The sequence below is a fragment of the Esox lucius genome, chromosome 18 (genome assembly GCF_011004845.1).
Source record: "Esox lucius isolate fEsoLuc1 chromosome 18, fEsoLuc1.pri, whole genome shotgun sequence".
NCBI classification, from domain to species: Eukaryota; Metazoa; Chordata; class Actinopteri; order Esociformes; family Esocidae; genus Esox; species Esox lucius.
The window spans coordinates 5,258,397-5,279,671 of NC_047586.1; the positions used below are offsets into that span (position 1 = coordinate 5,258,397).

The 21,275-nt window shown below is 44.8% G+C and overlaps 1 protein-coding gene across 4 annotated transcripts in view; it reads left to right on the forward strand.

Moving 5' to 3' along the window:
* Positions 1 to 21,275, forward strand: part of LOC105023123 (TBC1 domain family member 15) — a 46,001-nt gene that overhangs the window by 17,771 nt on the left and 6,955 nt on the right. For all 4 annotated transcript variants that reach the window (XM_029114439.2, XM_034287775.1, XM_034287774.1 and 1 more), the window contains exons 6-14: positions 1,769 to 1,871; positions 3,787 to 3,984; positions 6,889 to 7,017; positions 8,695 to 8,798; positions 12,458 to 12,552; positions 14,454 to 14,570; positions 15,107 to 15,207; positions 16,722 to 16,821; positions 20,431 to 20,528. In XM_029114439.2, the coding sequence (XP_028970272.2) occupies positions 1,769 to 1,871; positions 3,787 to 3,984; positions 6,889 to 7,017; positions 8,695 to 8,798; positions 12,458 to 12,552; positions 14,454 to 14,570; positions 15,107 to 15,207; positions 16,722 to 16,821; positions 20,431 to 20,528 (1,045 nt within the window). The remainder of the gene's footprint in view (positions 1 to 1,768; positions 1,872 to 3,786; positions 3,985 to 6,888; positions 7,018 to 8,694; positions 8,799 to 12,457; positions 12,553 to 14,453; positions 14,571 to 15,106; positions 15,208 to 16,721; positions 16,822 to 20,430; positions 20,529 to 21,275) is intronic.

Genomic DNA, 21,275 nt, shown 5'->3' on the forward strand with positions numbered 1-21,275 from the left:
CATAGAAAATTGCTCCCCAATACTTTATGATGTATGCATTTAAAGTATGTATTTAATGGTGGCCAGAGACCTTCCACAAATATAGTTAAATCATGTTTTAATGTTTGTTTTTATGGTGCTCCATTGAATTGCAATCCAAATATATCTCCCGTTGGCTACAAATGTGTCTTTATATCCGGGGGTAATATGACTCACGGGACGGTTCCTTCTGTTAATGTTCCGAGCCCATAGCTATTCCTAAATTTGTAATTCTCCCTTCGCCAGACCTGTCATTTTCCTGATGTTCCGTCTTTACTAGAGTGGGAATAGGCCACTTTCATGCAGTCACACTGTCTGCTCAGCTTGCATGGAGCCAAATACCGAGCACAGTTGAGTTTATTTAACCAAAAAAAATGAAGTGAATCTTAAAATCACAGAGCATATTTCAGCTGGCAGAGATTTTTAATGAGTTGCAGGTCTTAACTTGCTTTGTTGATTTTTTATTTTTTTTTAAGGGCTGCAGGATTATTCAAACCGATTAATTAACTCTGCCTCGCACTCCTTTACTTGGTTGAGTCACAAATGGCTGCCTTTATTCTTATTTAAGGCACGACTTCTGACCAGGGCCTTATACAGCCCTGTGACGTGTGGTCCCTTTATAAGGGTGTATAGTGTGTAGTATATCATTTGCGACGCAGGCCGTTTTAAACGTACAGTGCGAAATGCATTTCTATAACCACAGAGCCAACCTACTCCATCAGAGGACCGTTGCTGTCCGCTCGTTCGGTGTCCCAACTGTCACCCAACTGTCACCCGGAGACACAGTGCGTGCGGACGTGCGCCACTGTGGATGGCTGCTGACAGCGGGTTGTTAACTCTGCTGCCCCGAACGGTTATTCATGGGGTGCGTCGGAGCGCGGCTCGGTCAGAGGTGTTGGAGATGCGCTCTGGGATTTTTTTGTTTTTTATTACAAACAACTTAACTTAACCTCCCTTTTTGGGCTCGACATGTAACGGGCTGTTTGCTTTTGCATAATATGTAAGTGGATTCACTTTAATACCACTGCATTAAATTCCAGGTTGAAAATCGGATGGTTTAAATGAAATGTGGCATGCCGTAATCCCCATAAAACCTAGCCGCGAAACGCGTGTCTCTTTGCCTTATTTCACTGTTAATTTCTTCCATAGGGGATATTTTTTCATCCGCTTCAAATAAAGTGTGTGTTTTTGTGTTGGTGTTTGGGTAGGGGTTGGTGTTTGGGTTGGGGAAGAATGTATGCGGTATAGAATCACAATTTATTCATACTGATGCCAAGAATAAATGTAATTTTTAACCAGTGGCCAAAAATGTCAAAATGCACCTTTAGGTGTTTTAATGTGATATTTGGCTTCTGTAGTGGCAAACCAGATTTGAAGCGGTTGACACCAGATAATGTTGGTTCTAGCTGTAGCCTGGGTGTCAAGCTATAGCCTGGGTGTTGCACTCACTGTCCCCATCGTTACGTGTTAGTACATTGCTTATTTGCAAGAAGAACACAGTGGTTGGGAAAATCAGAAAGAAGTTGCCTTCAGTCATTCTGCTTCATCAGTCCATTAACATTTTAAGTTTAACTTTTCATGGAGCATCTCGGGATTGGTTGGTTGATACTTCAAACGTTGCTCCCTCAAGACCGTTCTCTTTAAGACTTCTCTTTAAGCAACGCCGTGGTTTAACCAAAGTTTCATTTTCTGGTGTTTTCTTATTCCGTCATGCCTTTTCCTTTGTAAATCCCTCGGTTCCTCTCTCCAGGTCTGCTACTGACGCCTCCCTTCTCCAGGTTAGTGTCCCCAGCAAGGCGCTGTCCCGGTCCGTTGAGAACCTGCTGGATGACGCCACCTTCGGCTTGATTTCGGTAACCACCGGCCTACAGATGCTTCACCCAATGGGGCACTTTCCCACACTCTGATTATGTCATAAAATTCCAGTGTAACTGTCACTCTACACAGGACGTGTTTTTTGTAATCAATGTAGGTCGAAAGGTTTTAGTTTGAAGAGTGTTTGTCGACAGAAGCCGAGGAAACGTTTCGTCAGACGGAGTTTTGCAGAATGCTAGATGGTTCCTGTGTGTTCCGTTCCTTTTGCTTTTGTTAAAGGCTTTTGAGTGAAATGTTTCGTTTGAGGCAATCGAGCCTTGTCATTAAACGTAATTTAATGACTTGGCCGTGTCTGGGAAGCAGAAGCCTGCTCGGACCTCCATCAGTGCACTGATGTCCACGCTTCTCCCTGCTCCTCATTGCATTCCCTTCTATACTTAACACTGTCTCAATGTAGAGCGAACAACACACTGATGTTATTTTAATGAGTTTGTTCTGAACGGGGCATTGACTTAATGAGAGCTGAGGATTTTGCTGTTTTGGTTTATAAGGCCTCCCCAAAGGCCCAGCTGGTGAAACGGGATGCGTCTCCAATGGCCCCCTAGTCCCCAGGACGAGCAATGCTTTTGCTACCGGCTCCGGATAAGAATCGCCCCCTGTTGAGTGGTTAGGGTGGCATTGGTTACCCGTCCGTGCGCTGGGTAGTAGGGGTATAGTGGCAATAATAAAACATGGATTGGGAGGGAAGAACGGGGTAATGAAGTTGGTTTGTACATAATCAACACAGTATCAGGGCCACACGGCATGGATAACAGGCGCTCTCTTTCTTTAGGTCCCCTCAGGGACTTTTAATTGCACATCATTTATCTGTCTCCCATCCCATTGACATTCTGACTCCTGAAATATATTCAGGCTTGAAGTGGGCCCTTCATCATCACAGGTTCCCACTGTCATTCTCCTTTAATTGAACCGTGTCGGGCCTCTGCTCGCCCCGAACAAACGTCAGGTTTTTAAGTATTATTATTTTGTGCCGGTTAATGCGTTGTGGGCGGGCAACAGGGCCGGCCTCGGCGGCGGATTGTTCTACATCCCGGGCGTGTTATCGAACAGCGCTGACGGCTTGAGGATATTAGCGTCGGCCTGCCGACTCATTATTGCCGAGCTTCAGGGTGCCCACCGTCTGCCGCGACGCGCTCTCTGGCCGTGTTGCCGTGTAACAGGAGTCATTTAGAGAAGCAGGGATTTCGAAGGGGAGGCTAATGAGCCTTGACTTGCTAATAACGTTGGGTGGCCTTTTGTCACCGGGAGGTCAACTCTGCTGCAATATTGTTTTCTAATGTGACTCAAAAAAAAAATCCAATTGCAAAGATGAATGAGCGTCGCCCGGGCCTGCTGTTAACCCAAGCCAGGGGAAAATAGATTGGCCCCTTTTTTGTAACACCTTTGATTTTATGGTGCTTTTGTAGAGAGAGAGAGAGAGAGAGAGAGAGAGAGAGAAGCAGAGAGTAAAAAACGAGGGCCTTGAGAAGCATTAGCCTCCATGCAATGTGATATTGTGGGGTTTTACTTCTCAGTCAGTTTGCTGCCTGGAAAGTGTTTCAGGACAGAGCCGGTTGGGAATCTGTGATGATCCGTGTTAATATACATTGGGGTGAGAACAGAGAGTGGATCAAAGTGTAGAATGTCACAGTCTGTGTTTGTTTACTACGATTGGGTGAAAATGGTAGCAGCCAAAACAAGCTCATCTCCTCCTGGGTTTGCCGTCTTAGTGTTTAATAGTATTAAAAAGGTACTGGACATAAAACAAACGCGTGTTGTCCTCAGAGTTAACAAGGGCCCTTATCTTTCACTCAGCCCCGTTGGCCCCATATTACTGTAACCCATCATCCCGCTTGTCTCTTCCTTTACCCCTAACCCCCCTAATTGCTGTCTCCTCCCCCACCTCCCCAACAGAAGTTTACCCACGACCCAGTCACCACAACACTGGGTGGCTTCTCCAAGGTGACCAACTACCTGTACGGTGCGTTCCACAGCCCGGGCACGGAGATACTGCAGCACAGGCCGGACGCGGAGGTTGGTCACCTGGATGACATCATACCCGGACTGGACATCAACCAGCAGGACGAACCCGGCTTTGAGGTCATCACTAGGGTAAATTACACCCCCGCGTGCATGGACGCATGTTAGATGTGAATTCTGTGGGTGGGTGGAGTGGATCGCGGGGAGCTAGCCTGCACGCGGATGTTTGTCCACAGCCACCCGCGTGTAGTTGCCGCTGTGTTTGAATGACACGTGCCCCTTTAAAAGTCCCCCCCCCCCACCACAGACTGGCCTCAACCCTCACCCCCCCACAGAGTAGTGCTCAGCCGGGATAGGTTACCCGAGAAGCCCGTTTGTGATGCATGGTTTTCACTGATTAGTCATTTGGCCAAGTCAGATCAGCTCTCGTGTAAAAAGAGGTGGTTGCCAAAGGGCCCGTTAGCAAGAAAGACGTGTCAGCAAGAGTTGTGCTGCCTTTGTAACCATGGTACCGAGTACAACGCCTCCTAGACACTCGACTGCAACTTCTACACGGGCAACCCCGGTCAGATCTCCTCCCGCTAACTGGTCTTTTGACATGTGAGACGATGGCTTCGTACTGGCTGGCTGGACGCAGCCCTCAGAGAGATGCTAGGTGCTGATGTTCAGTCCCAGTTGGACACTGCTGCAAATGTTTCCTAGTTACTAACCAGGTAGTCAGCCATCTAGGTAGGGCCCCTGCCTGCCTGCCTGTCTGCCTGCCTGCCTGTCTGTCTTAATTCCTTTACGTGTGTCTGTCTGTCTGCCCGCATGGAGTCGAGGTGGAGAGTTAGGTCTGTGCACCAAATGGCCCTCTATTCCTTATACGGTGTAGTAGTCTGCTTTTAACTAGGGCCCTGTTGTGTGCTGTACAGGGAATAGAGTGCCATTTTGGAGACGTCTTGGGGCCTCTAGCAATGCTTGCATGCTACACTGAACATTATAATTAAGTTGAAGAGGAACTATAGCTAAACTCACACACACACACAGAGTAAACTATCCATCGTCCCTACACAATTTTGCATTGTTATGAAGAAACACAGACCCCAACCGCACACTTCAATCATCATCTTGTTCTGTTTGTAATTAGTGCGTTTTCACTGTGTCCCCACTACACCCTATGTAAGTCCTGTCATTAATTCATCCCCTCAGGAGGCCTTTTTCTTTTTGCCAGGCCGTCATTTTAAAAAAACAACATCTTTCTTAATTGACTTGCCTGGTTAAATAATGAGAGAAGGTTTTCTCTGTAGTCTCCAGCTCTATAACGTTTTTAATTATTATCAAAAGTAATTTGTACACTGCAAATTGACCGCAGCTGAGCTCAGACGGAGAATGTAATTGAAACGATGAGTATAATTTTATACTTTGATTACATGGAACCAGACCATCTCGCTTCTTTATTCGTGGGTATACCTAGGAAAAGATTTCCTACTTTGTGGAATTTGACAGTGGGGATTGGGCAATCATTTTGGTTACTCTCAATCTATAGGTACTGTTGGGGCAGAAACAATTTCGCTGGACCCTCTCCTGTTGCCCACTTCTGATTTAGTCATTTCAAACCTCTAATCAGGGACTAATTTAGATCTGGGACACCAGGTAGGCAGAATTAATGATGAGGTAATCCAGCAGGCCACTGGCCTCATACTCCCCCTAACTTAATTCAAACTTTTACCTCAATAAACTAACTTTTATGCCTAAACCTAACCTTGCCTTACATCTAACCATAACCCTAACACTGAGTGTTTTTTTAATTTTTTGTAACCCAAACTATAATATTAACCCCTATTATAAGCTGTGCTCTTAGCATAATCCAGAAGGAGCCTTTTTCCAAATAATCTGTTGGGTACCGATCTATGAGGCTTTGCTTTCTTTCCGTCTTTCTGGGGACTTCTGGTCGTCATGGACACCAACCTGGATCCAACCCACAGTGTGAGTTTGATTGGCTGAGAACGCAGGGCTGGAGTTGAGCTGGAATGCCGTGTGCGCCAGATTCTTTAATTCGATTTCGATTACATTAACCTCCTGGCTGGCCACTTTATTACCTTGTCGAAATCATTACAGCAGGAGAAAAATGGTCAATAGCGTAAATATGCTACTTTATATTTTAGAAGAGCCACTGTACAAATGAACCGCACTACAGAGAGTTAGTCCGATCTTTAAGTTTGTTTTTTCGAAGTCAGGTTAATTAATGTTTCCGCCTTTCTACCAGAGAGTATATAGAAGCTTTGTGTGGTCTCAAATTCTTTGAAAATAAAGCCAAAAATAGGTCCCAAATATATTTGCTTGCAAATGAAAGGTCGTTCCTGATGTCTTCCTGGGCATTATCACAATGAAGGAGTATGTAAACAGCTCTGTGTTCTGGCTGTATCGGTTAGATGGTGTTGGCATGTGTACGCTCGCACCACGAGACGCACGCACGCACGCATGGATGCTGCTTAACACGAGTCGCATGAATAATTGACATAATTACCCCCCCTCCCCCATGAGCCCTGTCCCCATGGAAACAGTGTGTGATGATTTAGTCGTAGTGGACCTCTTTAGCTAAGGCTTTTGTCGATCTGTCTGCCTGCCTGGCTACATCTTGACTATCTGCTTTCTTTCTTTTCTTCCTATCTCTCTCTCCCTCTCTCTGGCTCTCCTTATTGCTTGCACTCTCTGTTTCTGTGTTTCTGTATGAGCAGAGGGGTTGGCGTGAGACCTCTCTCTGCCTTTGTCATCTTAGTGTTATCGCTGGACAGCATTTTGCCTTCTCCCATCGATCTTGCACTGCTCTCTCCAGGGTCTTGTGCTCTGTCCATGGGACGGAGCCAAACCAGACACAATAAAGGATCTGTAATACTGTTCTATATTCTGCACTACGATGGGGGGGGGGGGGGGGGGGTTGTTATGCGTCTATGTTTCGTTAGTGAATGTTTGGTGTTTGTGCCGTTCAGATCCAGAAAGTTGCCCTGGCACGTGTAGTTAAAGCCGCGGGCACCGTGCGTTCTGTCCTGACAGATGGATCTTGGAGAGAGGCCGGCGGTCCGGCGTGGAGAGCCTCTGGGTATGGATGACTGGAACCAGAACATGGACCCGGAGGGACGCATGATCAACGTCTCCTACCTCAGACGCGCCATATTCAAAGGAGTAAGTCTCTCAGCCGGAGGGTCTGACACAGTTCCCAGAAAACGTAGCGGGCTGAAGGCGTCCCAAGGGGTCGGGGGGGGGGGTCGCACGCCTGAAACCTGTCACGTTCAAAGGAAGACATACATTATGACCAGTGGATTGTCTTGCGGTGGCGTTATGGCCAAGTAGGGCCACGTCCACGAATGTCCACGTTCTCCTGTGTGGTGGAACAGGGTGTGTGGTGGAACAGGGTGTGTGGTGGAACAGGGTGTGTGGTGGAACAGAGTGTGTGGTGGAACAGAGTGTGTGGTGGAACAGAGTGTGTGGTGGAACAGAGTGTGTGGTGGAACAGAGTGTGTGGTGGAACACAGTGTGTGGTGGAACACAGTGTGTGGTGGAACACAGTGTGTGGTGGAACACAGTGTGTGGTGGAACACAGTGTGTGGTGGAACACAGTGTGTGTGCACTACTTTCAGGATTTAGCTATCAACATGTTAAAGTTTTATATAAATTTTATCGCTAAGGCAATTCTAGGACCCCGCATTAGTAATAATATTGTGAACGGTGTTGTTTGGATGGTGGATGCTGATTGATTAATAGCAGGCAGTTATTCACCACAATACCTGCTTTCTCTAGACCCTGGCTGTTAACGGTTTAGTCTAAATCAATCCACTTCCACGTTCCCACAGCCAGCAATTTATAACCCCCTTATAACTCTGTCCCAAGGACACAAGTGTGTGGTATTTCCCCTAGCGTGTTATTCTACCTTCTGCCTCTTTGACCTGTGCCACATTTAGTGCCTTTAATTTGGTTTCCTTAGCCATGCATACTGCAGCATGTCTTTGTGATAGAATTGATGGCTGGCCAAGTCCAATTCCTTCAAATGGTTCTTTTTGTTTTACCGAATGGATCGGCCATGGCCAACAACTAGCTTAGTTACCTCAAATGTTTTTCGGCCCAGGAAAACTGGCAACACATGTCATTGGTTAAATTATAAAAGCTATATAACACCACACAGTTTTTATTATCCATATTAAATGATATCCAGATTCATATTAGACGGTAAAAGACTGAATATTCTGCCGGCCTACCTGTTAGGGTAACTTGAGGTAAACTTTCCCCAAGAGTACTTCCACTTAATTCCAACCCTCCTCTTGACCCCTTGCTCATAAAAAATGTATCTGTTTCAGCAATAACATGAAAAAATAAGTCAACTATTTTGAGATAGGGTGGTTTAAAATGGTGCCATTTAAAATGGTGCAGTTATATAACTGCCTGACTGACTGCTTCACATCCTTCACAGAGGTAGCAGTGCATTGTGGGTCAGTTTCAGCCTGCCTCGCTGGCTGTCTGTCTGCCTGGCTGTGGCGCTGGCTTCGGGCAGTGAGGCAGAGCAGTCATCAAAGTTAGCGTGTGGTGCTTCTAGTTTCTGAGCACGCGGAGGAGATGAAATGTGGGAGTCGGACACTTCTAACAAGAATTTTTTTTCTCACTTATTTCTCCATCTCTCTGTATAAGAAGCAACAGTTAGAAGTCAATGGCTGCGTTTGAACTGGAATAACTCTGTTAGGTTGGTGTTGCCGTGAGGCTGCTGAGTTGACAGCGATCATCTCTCTCTCTCTCTGTTTGGCTCTTGCTCTCCCGTCCTCTCGCACTGCCCCCTCAATCTCTTGTTCTGTCTCCATCTCCTGCTCTCAGGGTATGTGTCATGCTTTACGGAAGGAGGGATGGAAGTTTCTGCTGAGCTATTTTCCCTGGGACAGCACCCGGGAAGAAAGGAGGAGCCTGACGCAGAGGAAAACGTAAGGCGACGTTGGCGAGCGAGCGAGAGACGGAACGACAGGGCGGCTTTGCTTTTACAGATGTTGCTCCTGTTGAGGTGGGCTGTTTAGAAGGGGTTCTTAATTTTTTTGGTCCTGCAGGGTCAGACCCTTCTGGCTCGTTTTTACATGCTGGTTAATTGAACTTAGCTGATTACCGGACCTTTTTGACCGGGGTGGGGGGTGGGGGGGCGGGTTTACCCTTTGGTTGTTCCATGGTTGGGGGCCCAGGACAGCAGAGAATGGAGTGGGAGTTTCTCTCCCTTAGGCTGGAACAGCCAGCAGATCCCTCTCGCACTTCACTCAAAGACACATCAGGAATTAATCGCTCGACGAGACTAAATAACCATAATCTCGGAGGCTCCATTAAACTTTTTTCGGTGTCCCAAATGGTACCCTAGCCTTTCTCTTAACTACACCACCCTGTTCAAAAGCAGTGCACTAGATACGAATGGGACGCACCGTGTAGGTGGCGCCAGTTTGGGAGGCAGCTCAGAACTCCCCCAGACGGGTTGGGGTCAGACTTCTGGTCTGTGCGGAGGGCTGATTCTGCTGTGTTTAATGACGCTCTGCAAATCCCACACTTATTCATTAGGAGACTGCTGACCTAGGCATGGTTTATCACTGTAAAGCCTCAGTATTCTCTCTTCACCACACTTTATTTCCTTGCCTCTTTTCTCTCTCTCTCGCTCTCTCTCTCACACTCTTTATCTATCCTCTCTTTTGATGTGACTCCACCTTTTTGTGTCTCGTTTCGTCTTTTGCTGTTTGCCCACTCTCTGTATGGCTCCTCTGCATCTTTCTCGCTCTTCACACCGACTGAAGTGCCTCCCCGGCTACCACATGTTACAGTGTGACTCTGTCAGCTAAAAACAGGAGAAAGACGCTCCACTGGGCGTACGGTCGCCAACACTGCATAGCTGAGGAGTAGGGAACGTGAGTAGCCTGTTCACAAGGCCTCTGCCCAATAGTGTCTTTGGGATGAGACAAAACAGGCGGTTCATGTGCCAATGTGCTGCTGTCCGATGTCAGCATGGACCAACGTGTCTGTACGAACACCTTATGGAAGCTGCTCCCTGAAGAATTCGGGCTATTTTGGAGGCGTAGGCTTTCTAGTTCCCTTGTAACGTGCCACTTTTTTGGAACGATTTAAGTGAAACTGGTGTCGTAAAGTTCTGTCTGTGTGCTGCGAAAGAGTCTTTCAGCTTTGAAAAACTGTGATTCAACAAGACTCGTTCACATCTGATTACACGTAGGGGTCTTTTGGACCTCATTTGTGATGGAGACTTTAAAAGTGTTTTAAATATGATTTAATGTGTTTTGACACAAATGCAACCAGACAATATCTTGATCACTTGTGGCCTGTTGGCAATCCTTGGTTTGCTGAATATTTGGGAATTGTGAACTTCATACTTGTGAACTGAACTTTATATTTTGTGAAGTGCAGACTTTGCACAAAAAACTGTCTGTTGAGCAGATGCTTTTGTGTATGTTTTGGTTCTGCAAATATGTCCACCATGATAATTCCATTGCAGTCATTCCTGCACCTAGCCCTTTATCGTTTGTTTTAAATGTGTATTTCCCTCCCCTATCGCTGCCTGTAAAAGGGCCGATTTTCCTCCTGAAATCTCTGGAGCCGCTGTGCTGGAGAACTGAGTGTCAATCTTACTGTAGGACTTCTTCTGCCAGCTTGTCAAATGAGCAACTGAAATGATTGTGTCACACACAAAAGTATATAGACAGATAAATGTGTTCTAGACCGGTATACCCATGCCAATTGTTCGTATTGCAAAATATAGTAACATGTAATTGACCAACTGCCCTTACTGAGAAAATGCAAGAAATCACAAATTTTCCTGTGGAAACCGGAAGTGCTATTTTAAAGGATTTCACAACAAGAATTTTTTTTTCATGTGATTACGAGTAAATTGAGAAATATACACATCTAATGGGTTCTTGGTTTGTTTTTTCAATGAAACCCACGATTTCTCAAAGTCACCGCACCTTACTGACTTTTCTTCTTGAGGAAGCACTATTGAATGGCATACTTGTGTTTGGCCTATAGGTTTATTGGGCTGATCGTATTGCAATGCCTGGTAGGAGAACATGCTGTGCCTTATATACCAACGTTCCACAGTGCCTGCACAAGCTTGAGGTGTGATGTAAATCCAGGAGGTTGTTGGTAACGTCCCCCCGGAAGTGCATTTGCCTCGCTCTGTTAATTTTGTGGCTTAGACCTTAATGAATGATCTATCCACTTGTTGGACCTCCTTCACAGTTCATTTTGCTTTTTTAGGAATTAATAAAATCAGATAAGCCTGCCAGTAGAGCTAATATTGTTACTGCATAAATTCTCTGCATGCAGTTTGGTGACAAGAACTATACAGCTTAGGTTCGTCAGAGAGAAAAACAGGCATGGTGAAAAAAGGTTGTTAGTTCATGCAGGCTTTTACCAAATGTACAGAACTTTAATTTATTTTTACCCCTCAACAGCATTCCATGGTTTAAACCTCCTCGCATCAAGAACTGTTTTGATGAGGCAGAGGTTGTTCAACCTGCTTTTCCAGTCCTCTGTCTAATCACAGAGCTTACATTCTCATAATCACTGGCAACAGGCTGGTGCTGTAATGGAAATGAGGTGTTACGTGGAATATTCACTTGCCTCATTTTTTCATTCTGGTCGTTTAGCTGACGCTAATACCCGGAGTAACTTTACACATTCACAATGGCACTCACTGAATGTGTACGCGGGGTGGAATTGGCTCATTGGAAGCTGTGGAAGATGGCCGTGTTGAAAATAAACCATGACACTGGGCTTAACACTGTCGCTCTTACAATCGGTGTCCACAAAGAGTCAGGGCGCCCGTTTAACTCTCCACTAGAAAGTCCCTGGTCTGTGCGCCCGGTCCCCTTTACTGCACTCAGGCGTTGGGATTTAAGGGGGGATACTGCCAGCATAAATACATGCATAAATGACCAGAAGACAATTGCATTTAATATTTCGAGCTGGTGTTTTAAATATATACTGCTGACACATTCTCCTTTATACTTTCTTGCCGGTCTGTCGGTTTGCATTCTGGTAGTCTCCTTATACTCGCTTTAGACACACGCATGAACTGTCCTTCCCGCCCTAAACCATCCAATACTCTTCTGGTCTCGCTCAGTAAGGACATAGGAGGGGGCAAGTGCTGATGCTGTTTGAATTCATTCTTGTAAACGTTGAAGGCAGGATTCCACACAGGGCCCCTGGAATCATCTGACTAGCAGACAATTTTCTGCCGCCTCTGGTATCTCATATCTGTGCTGTGCTGTGCTGCTTAGACACTCTTCTGATTGCTCTCTCTTTCCTCCTTGTCTCCTAATTCCTTCTATCTGGGATGAGTACCTATTCTCTCCAGAATCGTTTACGCGGGAACGACTCACTGTTTTCTATACTCGCTCATTTCACATCCTGTTGTTCCTCTGGGATGACTACCATTGGTTTCTAACTCATCCTATCTCACTCTTTTCCTCAGTGCTGAGTACTTTTCCTGTCTCTCTTCTCATGCTTTGGTCATCTTGTCTTTCTTCGGGAACATTTGCTATTCCTCTCAGACTCATGCTCTCCACTGAATATTTCTTTTAATCCTCTCTTTTCTCAGGGATGAGTACTTCCGTATGAAGCTCCAGTGGAAGTCAGTGAGCGAGGAGCAGGAAAAGAGAAACAGCAGATTGAGAGACCACAGAAGCCTTATTGGTAATCTTCCCCATGCTTTCTTTTTGTTTTACTTTCTAGTATTAGGCTTTGATTGGCAGCCAGTACACTTGATGTGTGCTTGGCCGTGTTACGTAATTTATACCGCCATTATAATCTACTTCATCACTTCTGTCAGAGGGTTTGATTCCATTACCACCCATAAGTACTTTAAATGTATTCATGCGTAACAAGAAGTCTCTCTGGATGGAATAAAAAACAGTTGATATTATTAGTAACCAAATAATGTATGTTGTTCTGGAGGGACAGAATGGTGAAGTTGTTTGTCCATTGGACACTGTGACCAGCAGTGTCCAACGGATATGAGGCCTTTTCCAAAATGCTAACGATTTAAGACTTCCCTGGCCAGGGAAAGACTATAACTTGGCCACATTTGTGCGGGTCTCACTCTAAACTGCTCGGCAAAGCAATTGTAGCAAATGATTGTTTCAGAGATTCAGCAGGTTTAGGACTGCAGCTGGGCTTGAAATCAATCTGGCTCCCGTCGGATCAACTCCATATTTTATTTATTCATTATTCCATCAGAGTCGGCCTGTTGGACAGAACCGTGTGCAAGCGTCCCGAACGTCCCCCTGTTTCCTAGTGCAGGTCTTTCCATAGGCGCTCATCAAAGCAGTCCACTATGTAGACAATGGCATCCTATTTGGAACAAGGCCCATGTCAGCCAAGTTATGGGGTCTCTTCTACTCCTGATTGTACAGGAATGATCCATACTGGACCTGCTGGCTCCTCAATTGACTTGGCATTTCTATATTCTCTCTACTCGTATAGTCAACGCCCCTTTCCCTCGCTCCCTCGCTCCCTCGCTCCCTCCCTCCCTCCAGTTCAGAGTCGTCTCTATTAAGAAGTTAGAATTGAGTCTCCGTCACAGTAGAGCCGGTTGAGGTTCTGGTGGTTTTCTTGTACTCTGTAAATGTCCGCTGAAATGAGGAGGGACATTTGCAGCAGCTGGCTCAGTCATATGCACTGAAGTGCTTTGGGTAAAAAATAAATTCTTAGTTCAACTCCTGGTGGTCTGAAATCTGAGTACAGGCAGGCAGGATCTGTGGTTTCTGGTCCGGTATTCAGAAAGCGTCTGCCTGAGAGGAGTGCTGATCCGGGAGCTGGTTCCTTTATCCTCAAAGCGTCTCAGGGTGGTAATAATTATCTAGGATCAGCCTGCCTTTCAGTTGATAATGAGTCACGCTGTAAGGACAGATCCTGGATCACTCTAACTTTCAGATGTTTAATGACTTTGGGCCCTGGAGGCTGATAGATCTCCCTTACCGGGACGAACAGAACAGAGTGTCAGTCAGGATGTGTGGACGGATACACTTTGTGTCTGAGGACAGACAGTCAGGATGTGTGGACGGATACACTTTGTGTCTGAGGACAGACAGTCAGGATGTGTGGACGGATACACTTTGTGTCTGAGGACAGACAGTCGGGATGTGTGGACGGATACACTTTGTGTCTGAGGACAGACAGTCGGGATGTGTGGACGGATACACTTTGTGTCTGAGGACAGACAGTCAGGATGTGTGGACGGATACACTTTGTGTCTGAGGACAGACAGTCGGGATGTGTGGACGGATACACTTTGTGTCTGAGGACAGACAGTCGGGATGTGTGGACGGATACACTTTGTGTCTGAGGACAGACAGTCGGGATGTGTGGACGGATACACTTTGTGTCTGAGGACAGACAGTCGGGATGTGTGGACGGATACACTTTGTGTCTGAGGACAGACAGTCAGGATGTGTGGACGGATACACTTTGTGTCTGAGGACAGACAGTCAGGATGTGTGGACGGATACACTTTGTGTCTGAGGACAGACAGTCAGGATGTGTGGACGGATACACTTTGTGTCTGAGGTTTGTGATTGTGTGGATTCCGCCCCCAGAGAAAGACGTGAACAGGACCGACCGGACCAACCCATTCTATGAAGGGGCGGACAATCCGGGCCTGGTACTGCTGCACGACATCCTCAGGACCTACTGCATGTATGACTTTGACCTGGGTGAGATGCTTCGCACATGTTACCTTCTGTCTCTCTGTTACTAAATGGGATCTGGCGTCTCCTGGTGTGTGGTCACCTCAAGAACCTTCATACACAACATTATGCAACATTATACAACAACATTATATAACATTATAAAACATTGTTGTTGCTTGCTCCTTGGTGTTTAAGGCCGGGTGTTTTGTAAAAGCACTTTGTGACAATTGCTGATGTAAAAAGAGCTTTATAAATACATTTTATTGATACACTCATACTCTTAAAAATGGCACTTGGTATTTATTTTTTATTGTTTTGTTATTTAACCAGGTAAGACTCTTGAGAAATATCTCCAAATTTACGGCTGTGTATTAATCTGTTTTTAGTTTTTAGTTTTTTTACTCAAGACACGCATCTTACCCTTGAGTGTTTATATTGCTCATCTCTTTTTAACAGTTTTTCTGAATTTCACTGGATGTTGTCTTTGTCAGCCGTTCCCCAAGATTGAAACGTGGCAGAGACGTGGTTCTTACCGAGTGGTTTTGTCTCCCCCATGCCAGGCTACGTCCAGGGTATGAGTGATCTGTTGTCCCCCATCCTCTTCGTCATGGAGAACGAGGTTGACGCCTTCTGGTGCTTCGTCTCCTTCATGGACCAGATGGTGAGTGGCGCGACCTTCTCTGACCTTTAGGCAGGCGCCGTGACTATGACCTTCACGCTGAACTAGATTGAGCAGAAGAAATGTGATGTGACATTATCACATAGTTTTTACACATTTGAACTAGTGGTGATCACAAAGGCAGGCAACGTGTTGAATTACCTTTTCTCTCTTTGCCATAGCAACACATTATGGGGTGCTTAGACTACTGATATAAAGCAAGGCTTCCATTTTTTGGGACAATTAGAGCAAAGGACCCCAATGTGACGCTAAATGGGGTCTCCAGTGTCTGGTGATTATGGGTCAGCACCTCTGCACTCTCTGTTAGAATTAATATATAGGCCTAGAAGAAAGTGGTTGTTTTGGCAGATTTCCATATACTACCGCCCTCATTCTGGATGATGTCACACTCATCCTTATATACTACCACCCTCATTCTGGATGATGTCACACTCATCCATATATACTACCACCCGCATTCTGGATGATGTCACACTCATCCATATATACCACCACCCTCATTCTGGATGATGTCACACTCATCCATATATACAACCACTGTCATTCTGGATGATGTCAAACTCATCCATATGTTCTACCATCCTCATTCTGTATGATGTCATACTCATCCATATATTCTACCATCCTCATTCTGTCAGATGTCACGCTCATCCTCAAGCTCAATTACTTCACTCCAAACACTGATATTTTGTTTGAGAAATGATTTATCACTGATCTCAGCCAGAGACATGTATCCTAATGTATAAAGAGTCAAGACATGGAGGTTTCTGGCTTATGCTGATTATTTAAAACTCTAAATATAAGGCTCTGATTTCTGCTAGCTGCCTGGGCTCTGTTTCATATTTCCCATATTCTTTCTTCCACACGGCTGATGAAGTCATTTAAAGAGGGATTTAGCGTTCATTAACCATTCATAGCTTTTAGATGCTGAAGCCCTTGGCTGGTCTTCCCTGGTAAACAGCAATCAAAACACACACACACTAAACACACACACAGGTTAGGATGAACATGAATCCGGGCATTACTATTCTTCTGAGTGTCTTCCCACCCGACAGGAGCCCTTGTTATTAAAAGAAACCTGAAGCCTGTGTAATCTCCACTGATGTAACTGTCATCCAAACCATTAAAACATAAAACATGTCCTCATCACAGTTTATTGACATGCAAGCCTGCCAGCTATTGATTTCATATTTTGTGGGAAATGTTCAAAGGGAAACTGGTAATTGGGGGAGTGGTTGCTGTCTGGTGTGATGTTATGATACTAGCTGGCTGACATGCTGCATGGAGATGTTAGTTTGATATCAGGAGCTGCTCAGGTCAGATGAAAATCTGCCCCGCCCATATTGCCCTTATTTGAGTTTCTCTTCTCACAGAGTTTGTGTGTATTTGTCCTTATTTAAGTTCCTCTTCTCACAGAGTTTGTGTGTGTTTGTCCTTATTTAAGTTCCTCTTCTCACAGAGTTTCACTGTATTTGGGTCCATTTTCTCCTCCTCAGCATCAGAACTTTGAGGAGCAAATGCAGGGTATGAAGACCCAGCTGGCCCAGCTCAGCACGTTGTTACAACTACTAGACATCACCTTCTGGAACTATCTGGGTGAGTTCAACACACACACACCCCTTCTGGAACTATCTGGGTGAGTACAACACACACACACACACACACACACACACACACTGCAACCACCACTAGACATCATCTTCTTGAATATCCCGGGAGAGTCCAACACACACTCCTGGAAAAGGGTATGCCGTTAGGACAGTTTGGGCGGTGGACAAATGACCGTGACGATTTCAGTTTGAGAAATATGCAGGCCATCCGTTGGGTATGCCCCCCACTGACCTGTATTGCCCTCGTTACCGGGGGTTATAAAGTGCAGTTGTGCAGACTGTTCGTGTGTAGGGTGCTGTTTTACTTGTCAGTGTTTGTGACGTCCTGTTTAGAAGTCAGCATCAGCACCGGTTTATCCCGTCACTGAACACGATATTTCCATGCCACTTTAGCGGTTCTTTTTCACCTAGCGTAGCATGTGAGAGCAAGGTTCTGTCTCCCTTCAGCTTACAGTTAGCAAAAGAAAGTCCCCAGTGTGTTAAAGTGTGCTGTCTTCTGACAAATTGTGGAGGTCATAGGAATAGCTGGGAAGCCTGTGATGGGACTGGTGGAGGTTGGAAATAGGCTGAAGATGTACCTAGATGGTCCTATGGAACCATCGTTCATATGCTAATTTAGCTCTCTAATACAGCTGTGAATTTACTGCCTCGCTTTTAATTTGGTGTCAGCATTGATCTACTTAACTAGAGTTAACCGTCCGTTTGTCATTATCTAGGTGACTTGAGTATAATTTGTATTGTCCTAATGGTTGTAAATTTCTTCAGCGTCATACTGTCTTGCCTAAAGCCTACTCTTTCACCTTCAAAACACTCCCTCGTCAATTTATTGTGGCTATACTGTATTTCCATTATCTTGCGCAGTTACATTTCAGAGCTGTATCTTTTATATTTGGCTTTTTTTCGTCAGGAAGCAACTGTAGTGAATTTCACTGTGCCAGAAGGATATGTTTCATGACAGGTGCCATGTGTGCTGCCGTCAATCACCCACCCCCCCTTTCATCTGAACACATTTTCAAAATGAATATGGTTTTGGAGTAGCAACTGATGTCTCCCTGACTGAAGGCCTATCTGAACTCGCATGTTGCCTCAGCCAATATAACTTGAACCATTTCAGAATAATGACCTTCTTGCAGTAAATGATGGGCCTAGAACTAATGGATTTGTCTGGCACAGGAGTGGACAAATAGGCTTTCTTTCTTTCACAAGGTAGGACTATATGTTATTTCTGCCAGAGAGGAGAAAAAAAAAGCCTGTGCATTGCTAAATATGCAAAAAAGTTAGTTAATTAGCTACACTGTGTGCATTGGTCGACCGGCAACAGATTCCACTAACCAGGCTTGTCTTTGTTGACTTCAGAAATGTGGTGTTACACAACGTTTGATCCACCAGTGAAATTAATATGTACCAACTGCCCACAACTTTTCATCTGTATTAAAAACAAATGTGATTTTTGAGTCAAAGTCTGTTATTGTGTTGAGGATTACCCTGAACTGAATTGTTTTGCCTGCAGGAAAATTCGTGTTGCGTTGATTTCCGTGGTCCCTGACATCCTCGCTGCGAGAGAAGCTGAAATAAGCCAAACCAAAACAGTTGCAAAAATCGCCCATTTTTATTAATGTTGCGTTGCTGTTTTGGAATTGGTGTGTTTATTTCCATGAGTGTCTGTAGTGGTCTTGAGCTGCCATCGCACAGTTGACAAATCCTCTGATAACCAGCCAAACACTGATTTTTAGACAACAGTCCATTTGACCTAATGGAGGAGTGGATCATATCCTCCTGTCATTAACATCTGTGGTCTGTAAATCATGAATCCCGGGGGTGCTGTTGATTTCCCTGGTTTATTCTGGTAGTAATAGTCTGGCTTACCTGACACAACCTCATTCATAACTTAGTGTTTAGTGAGGTAGGTCGAAACGTGCTGTGCTGCGCAAACTGTGTGAGAATTGCAAACCAGACTGCTGATTGGCCAAATCAACCTCCTTGAGAATATTACATCATACCTGATGGCATGTTTCAACAGTCTGTTGAAGATAGAAATTTCTTTTCTTTTATGCTTGGGGCACAAATCTGATTATAGGATGAGTTAATAACATTAATTGGGTCGGAGTGAATAGAATATTGACTTGTGAAAGTGAGATTTTCCCTAAACAATTGCTTTAACAACGATTTTTTTTTTTCCTGATTTATTTTTGGATGTATCATTTCTGTTCCCTGCAAAATAGGTTTTTCTATTCTTGCGTTCCGTGTTATTTTTTTATGATTATTTTTCCTACGTCAGTAGCATTTGTGTAGTATGTTGCTGCGGTCAGTGGATGTCACCCTATGTGAAAATAATAAATAGAGAGGCTAGAATGACCCATTTCATGTAGTCTACACTGCCTGCCTCTATGGGGCTACTGCAGATCTGCGGTACATTTGGCTGCTCCAGCGTTCTTATTTATCCACTGCAATATTAAAACCTCTTCATATCAGTGGACGTTCTCTTTGTAGGATTTTTCCCTTCAGTTGTTGGTTTTTTACTGAATGAAAAAGTTGTACCCCTCTCAGAACTTGCTCCGTAGGAGTCCTAGAAAATTGTACCTTCAAATTATTTTTATATCCAAACACACACTATTTACATGTTTGAAAGTTTCGTATCTGACTAATCCAAAGTAGAGTCTAGTTTTCCCTGGTTCATTCCATTTCATTCTGTTTGGTGCCTAATGAATAAAATATCCCTCCGTTGCTTTTTCTCTGTCCCGGCGACAGGCACCACATTTGTCTCGTAAGAAAGACAACCGAGTTTATCCGAATTTGAATGAGGGTCACTAATGAGAGATGTTGTTTTCTGTTTGGAAAGTCCTTCCCTTTTCTGAAGGTCATAAGGGTCAGCTGAACCTAAACAGCCTCCGATAAGTCATGGTGAATTAGGCTGCTTAAATGCGCCTAGCACTGCAGTGCGGTCTGATTGGGACTGCAATGATTTATCACCGCATACTTTATAGTCATTACTTTTGGTGATTAATTTTGGCTCGCTCAGCCACCCCAGTAAAACTTATCTGCTGTTAATTTGCTGGCTGGATAACAACAACAGAATTTAGAAAGCTTCCAAGAACAATAAACCAAGTAAATCCAATAATATGTAAATTAAATGTTGTGTTATTTATAGATTTAATTTTAGCTGGAAAGGTTAGATCAGAGGAATGGAGGCGAGGAAGATGAGGAGGGCGAATGATATGATTGTCTTTTCCCGGGGGGGGGGGGGGGGGGGGGCTTGAGCACCTGTCTTCTTTACGATCGGTGGACTTAATTTATGAGCTTCCTCTTGAATATTGACTTTGCTTCAGCACCCAGAAATGCACATCTATGAGAACTTTTCCAGCAAAACTGGATTTTCAGCTGCATATCTCAGAACTGCGTATGTCCCTCCTAGTTCATGTGTCACCATGACATGTGTCCTGCTGGGGGAAGCTAACATGCCATTTCTTTACGACAATAGCGTGTGGGTTTGCCCTTGTGGGGAAATTTCGCCAGGCCCGCTTATGGATTATTCAGGACTTATATGAACATTTTTGTCCCCATTCCTACAGTGTGTGTTTGTGTGTCTCTTTTACAGGAAACCAGGACTCAGGCCATCTGTATTTCTGCTTCCGCTGGCTCCTGATTCGCTTCAAGAGGGAACTGATTTTTCACGATGTTCTTCGCCTGTGGGAGGTGAGGCATGCGTGCGAACCTTCTGGCGTGTTCAAGAACTTCACTGTTAATCAATCAGCTGTTCCGTAATGATCAAAGGGCCCGCACAGTCAATCCACCAGTCAATCCACCAGTCAATCCACCAGAACAATCAATTAACCCGACCAATCGGTCATTATTGTCCAATCAGTGGCCCCTCTCAGAGCACCCCGTCGCTCCGAACAAACTGCCCCTACATTGTTTGACGTGAGGTCATTGAATCAGGCACGACTCAGTTGGAGAAGCCTGTCCTTCTGGCTGGAGCCGTTCTGTAGTGGGACATTCTGCATTCAGTGGCTGTGGTCCACACAAAAAAGGGGGTGCACAATTTGGTGCATGGTTTGAAACACTTCTGTAGTACTAGGGCAAAGACGAACATGATCAAGACCAGGTTGAGAACTGCTTCTCTAGACGAGGGAGTTGAATCGTCTGTTTTGAATGGCAATCGTAGTTGTGAAAGATTTCAAGCCCCAGTCTATTTGTTATTGGACTAAAGTCTCCTGACTGTATTCTTCTCCCCTCTCAATCCCCTTTAATCCAAACTCAAAGATGAAACAGAAATATGAATAAATGGCTTGTAATGATCATTTGATCAGAGGCATGAGAAAATAGATTGCCAAAGAATGCCGAAATACATGGCAATTAAGATTCATTTAATTGTTTAAAAGAATCACAGCAACGTATTTGTTAGATTAGAAATAATGCTGCAGTTTTTACACACAAACGCAC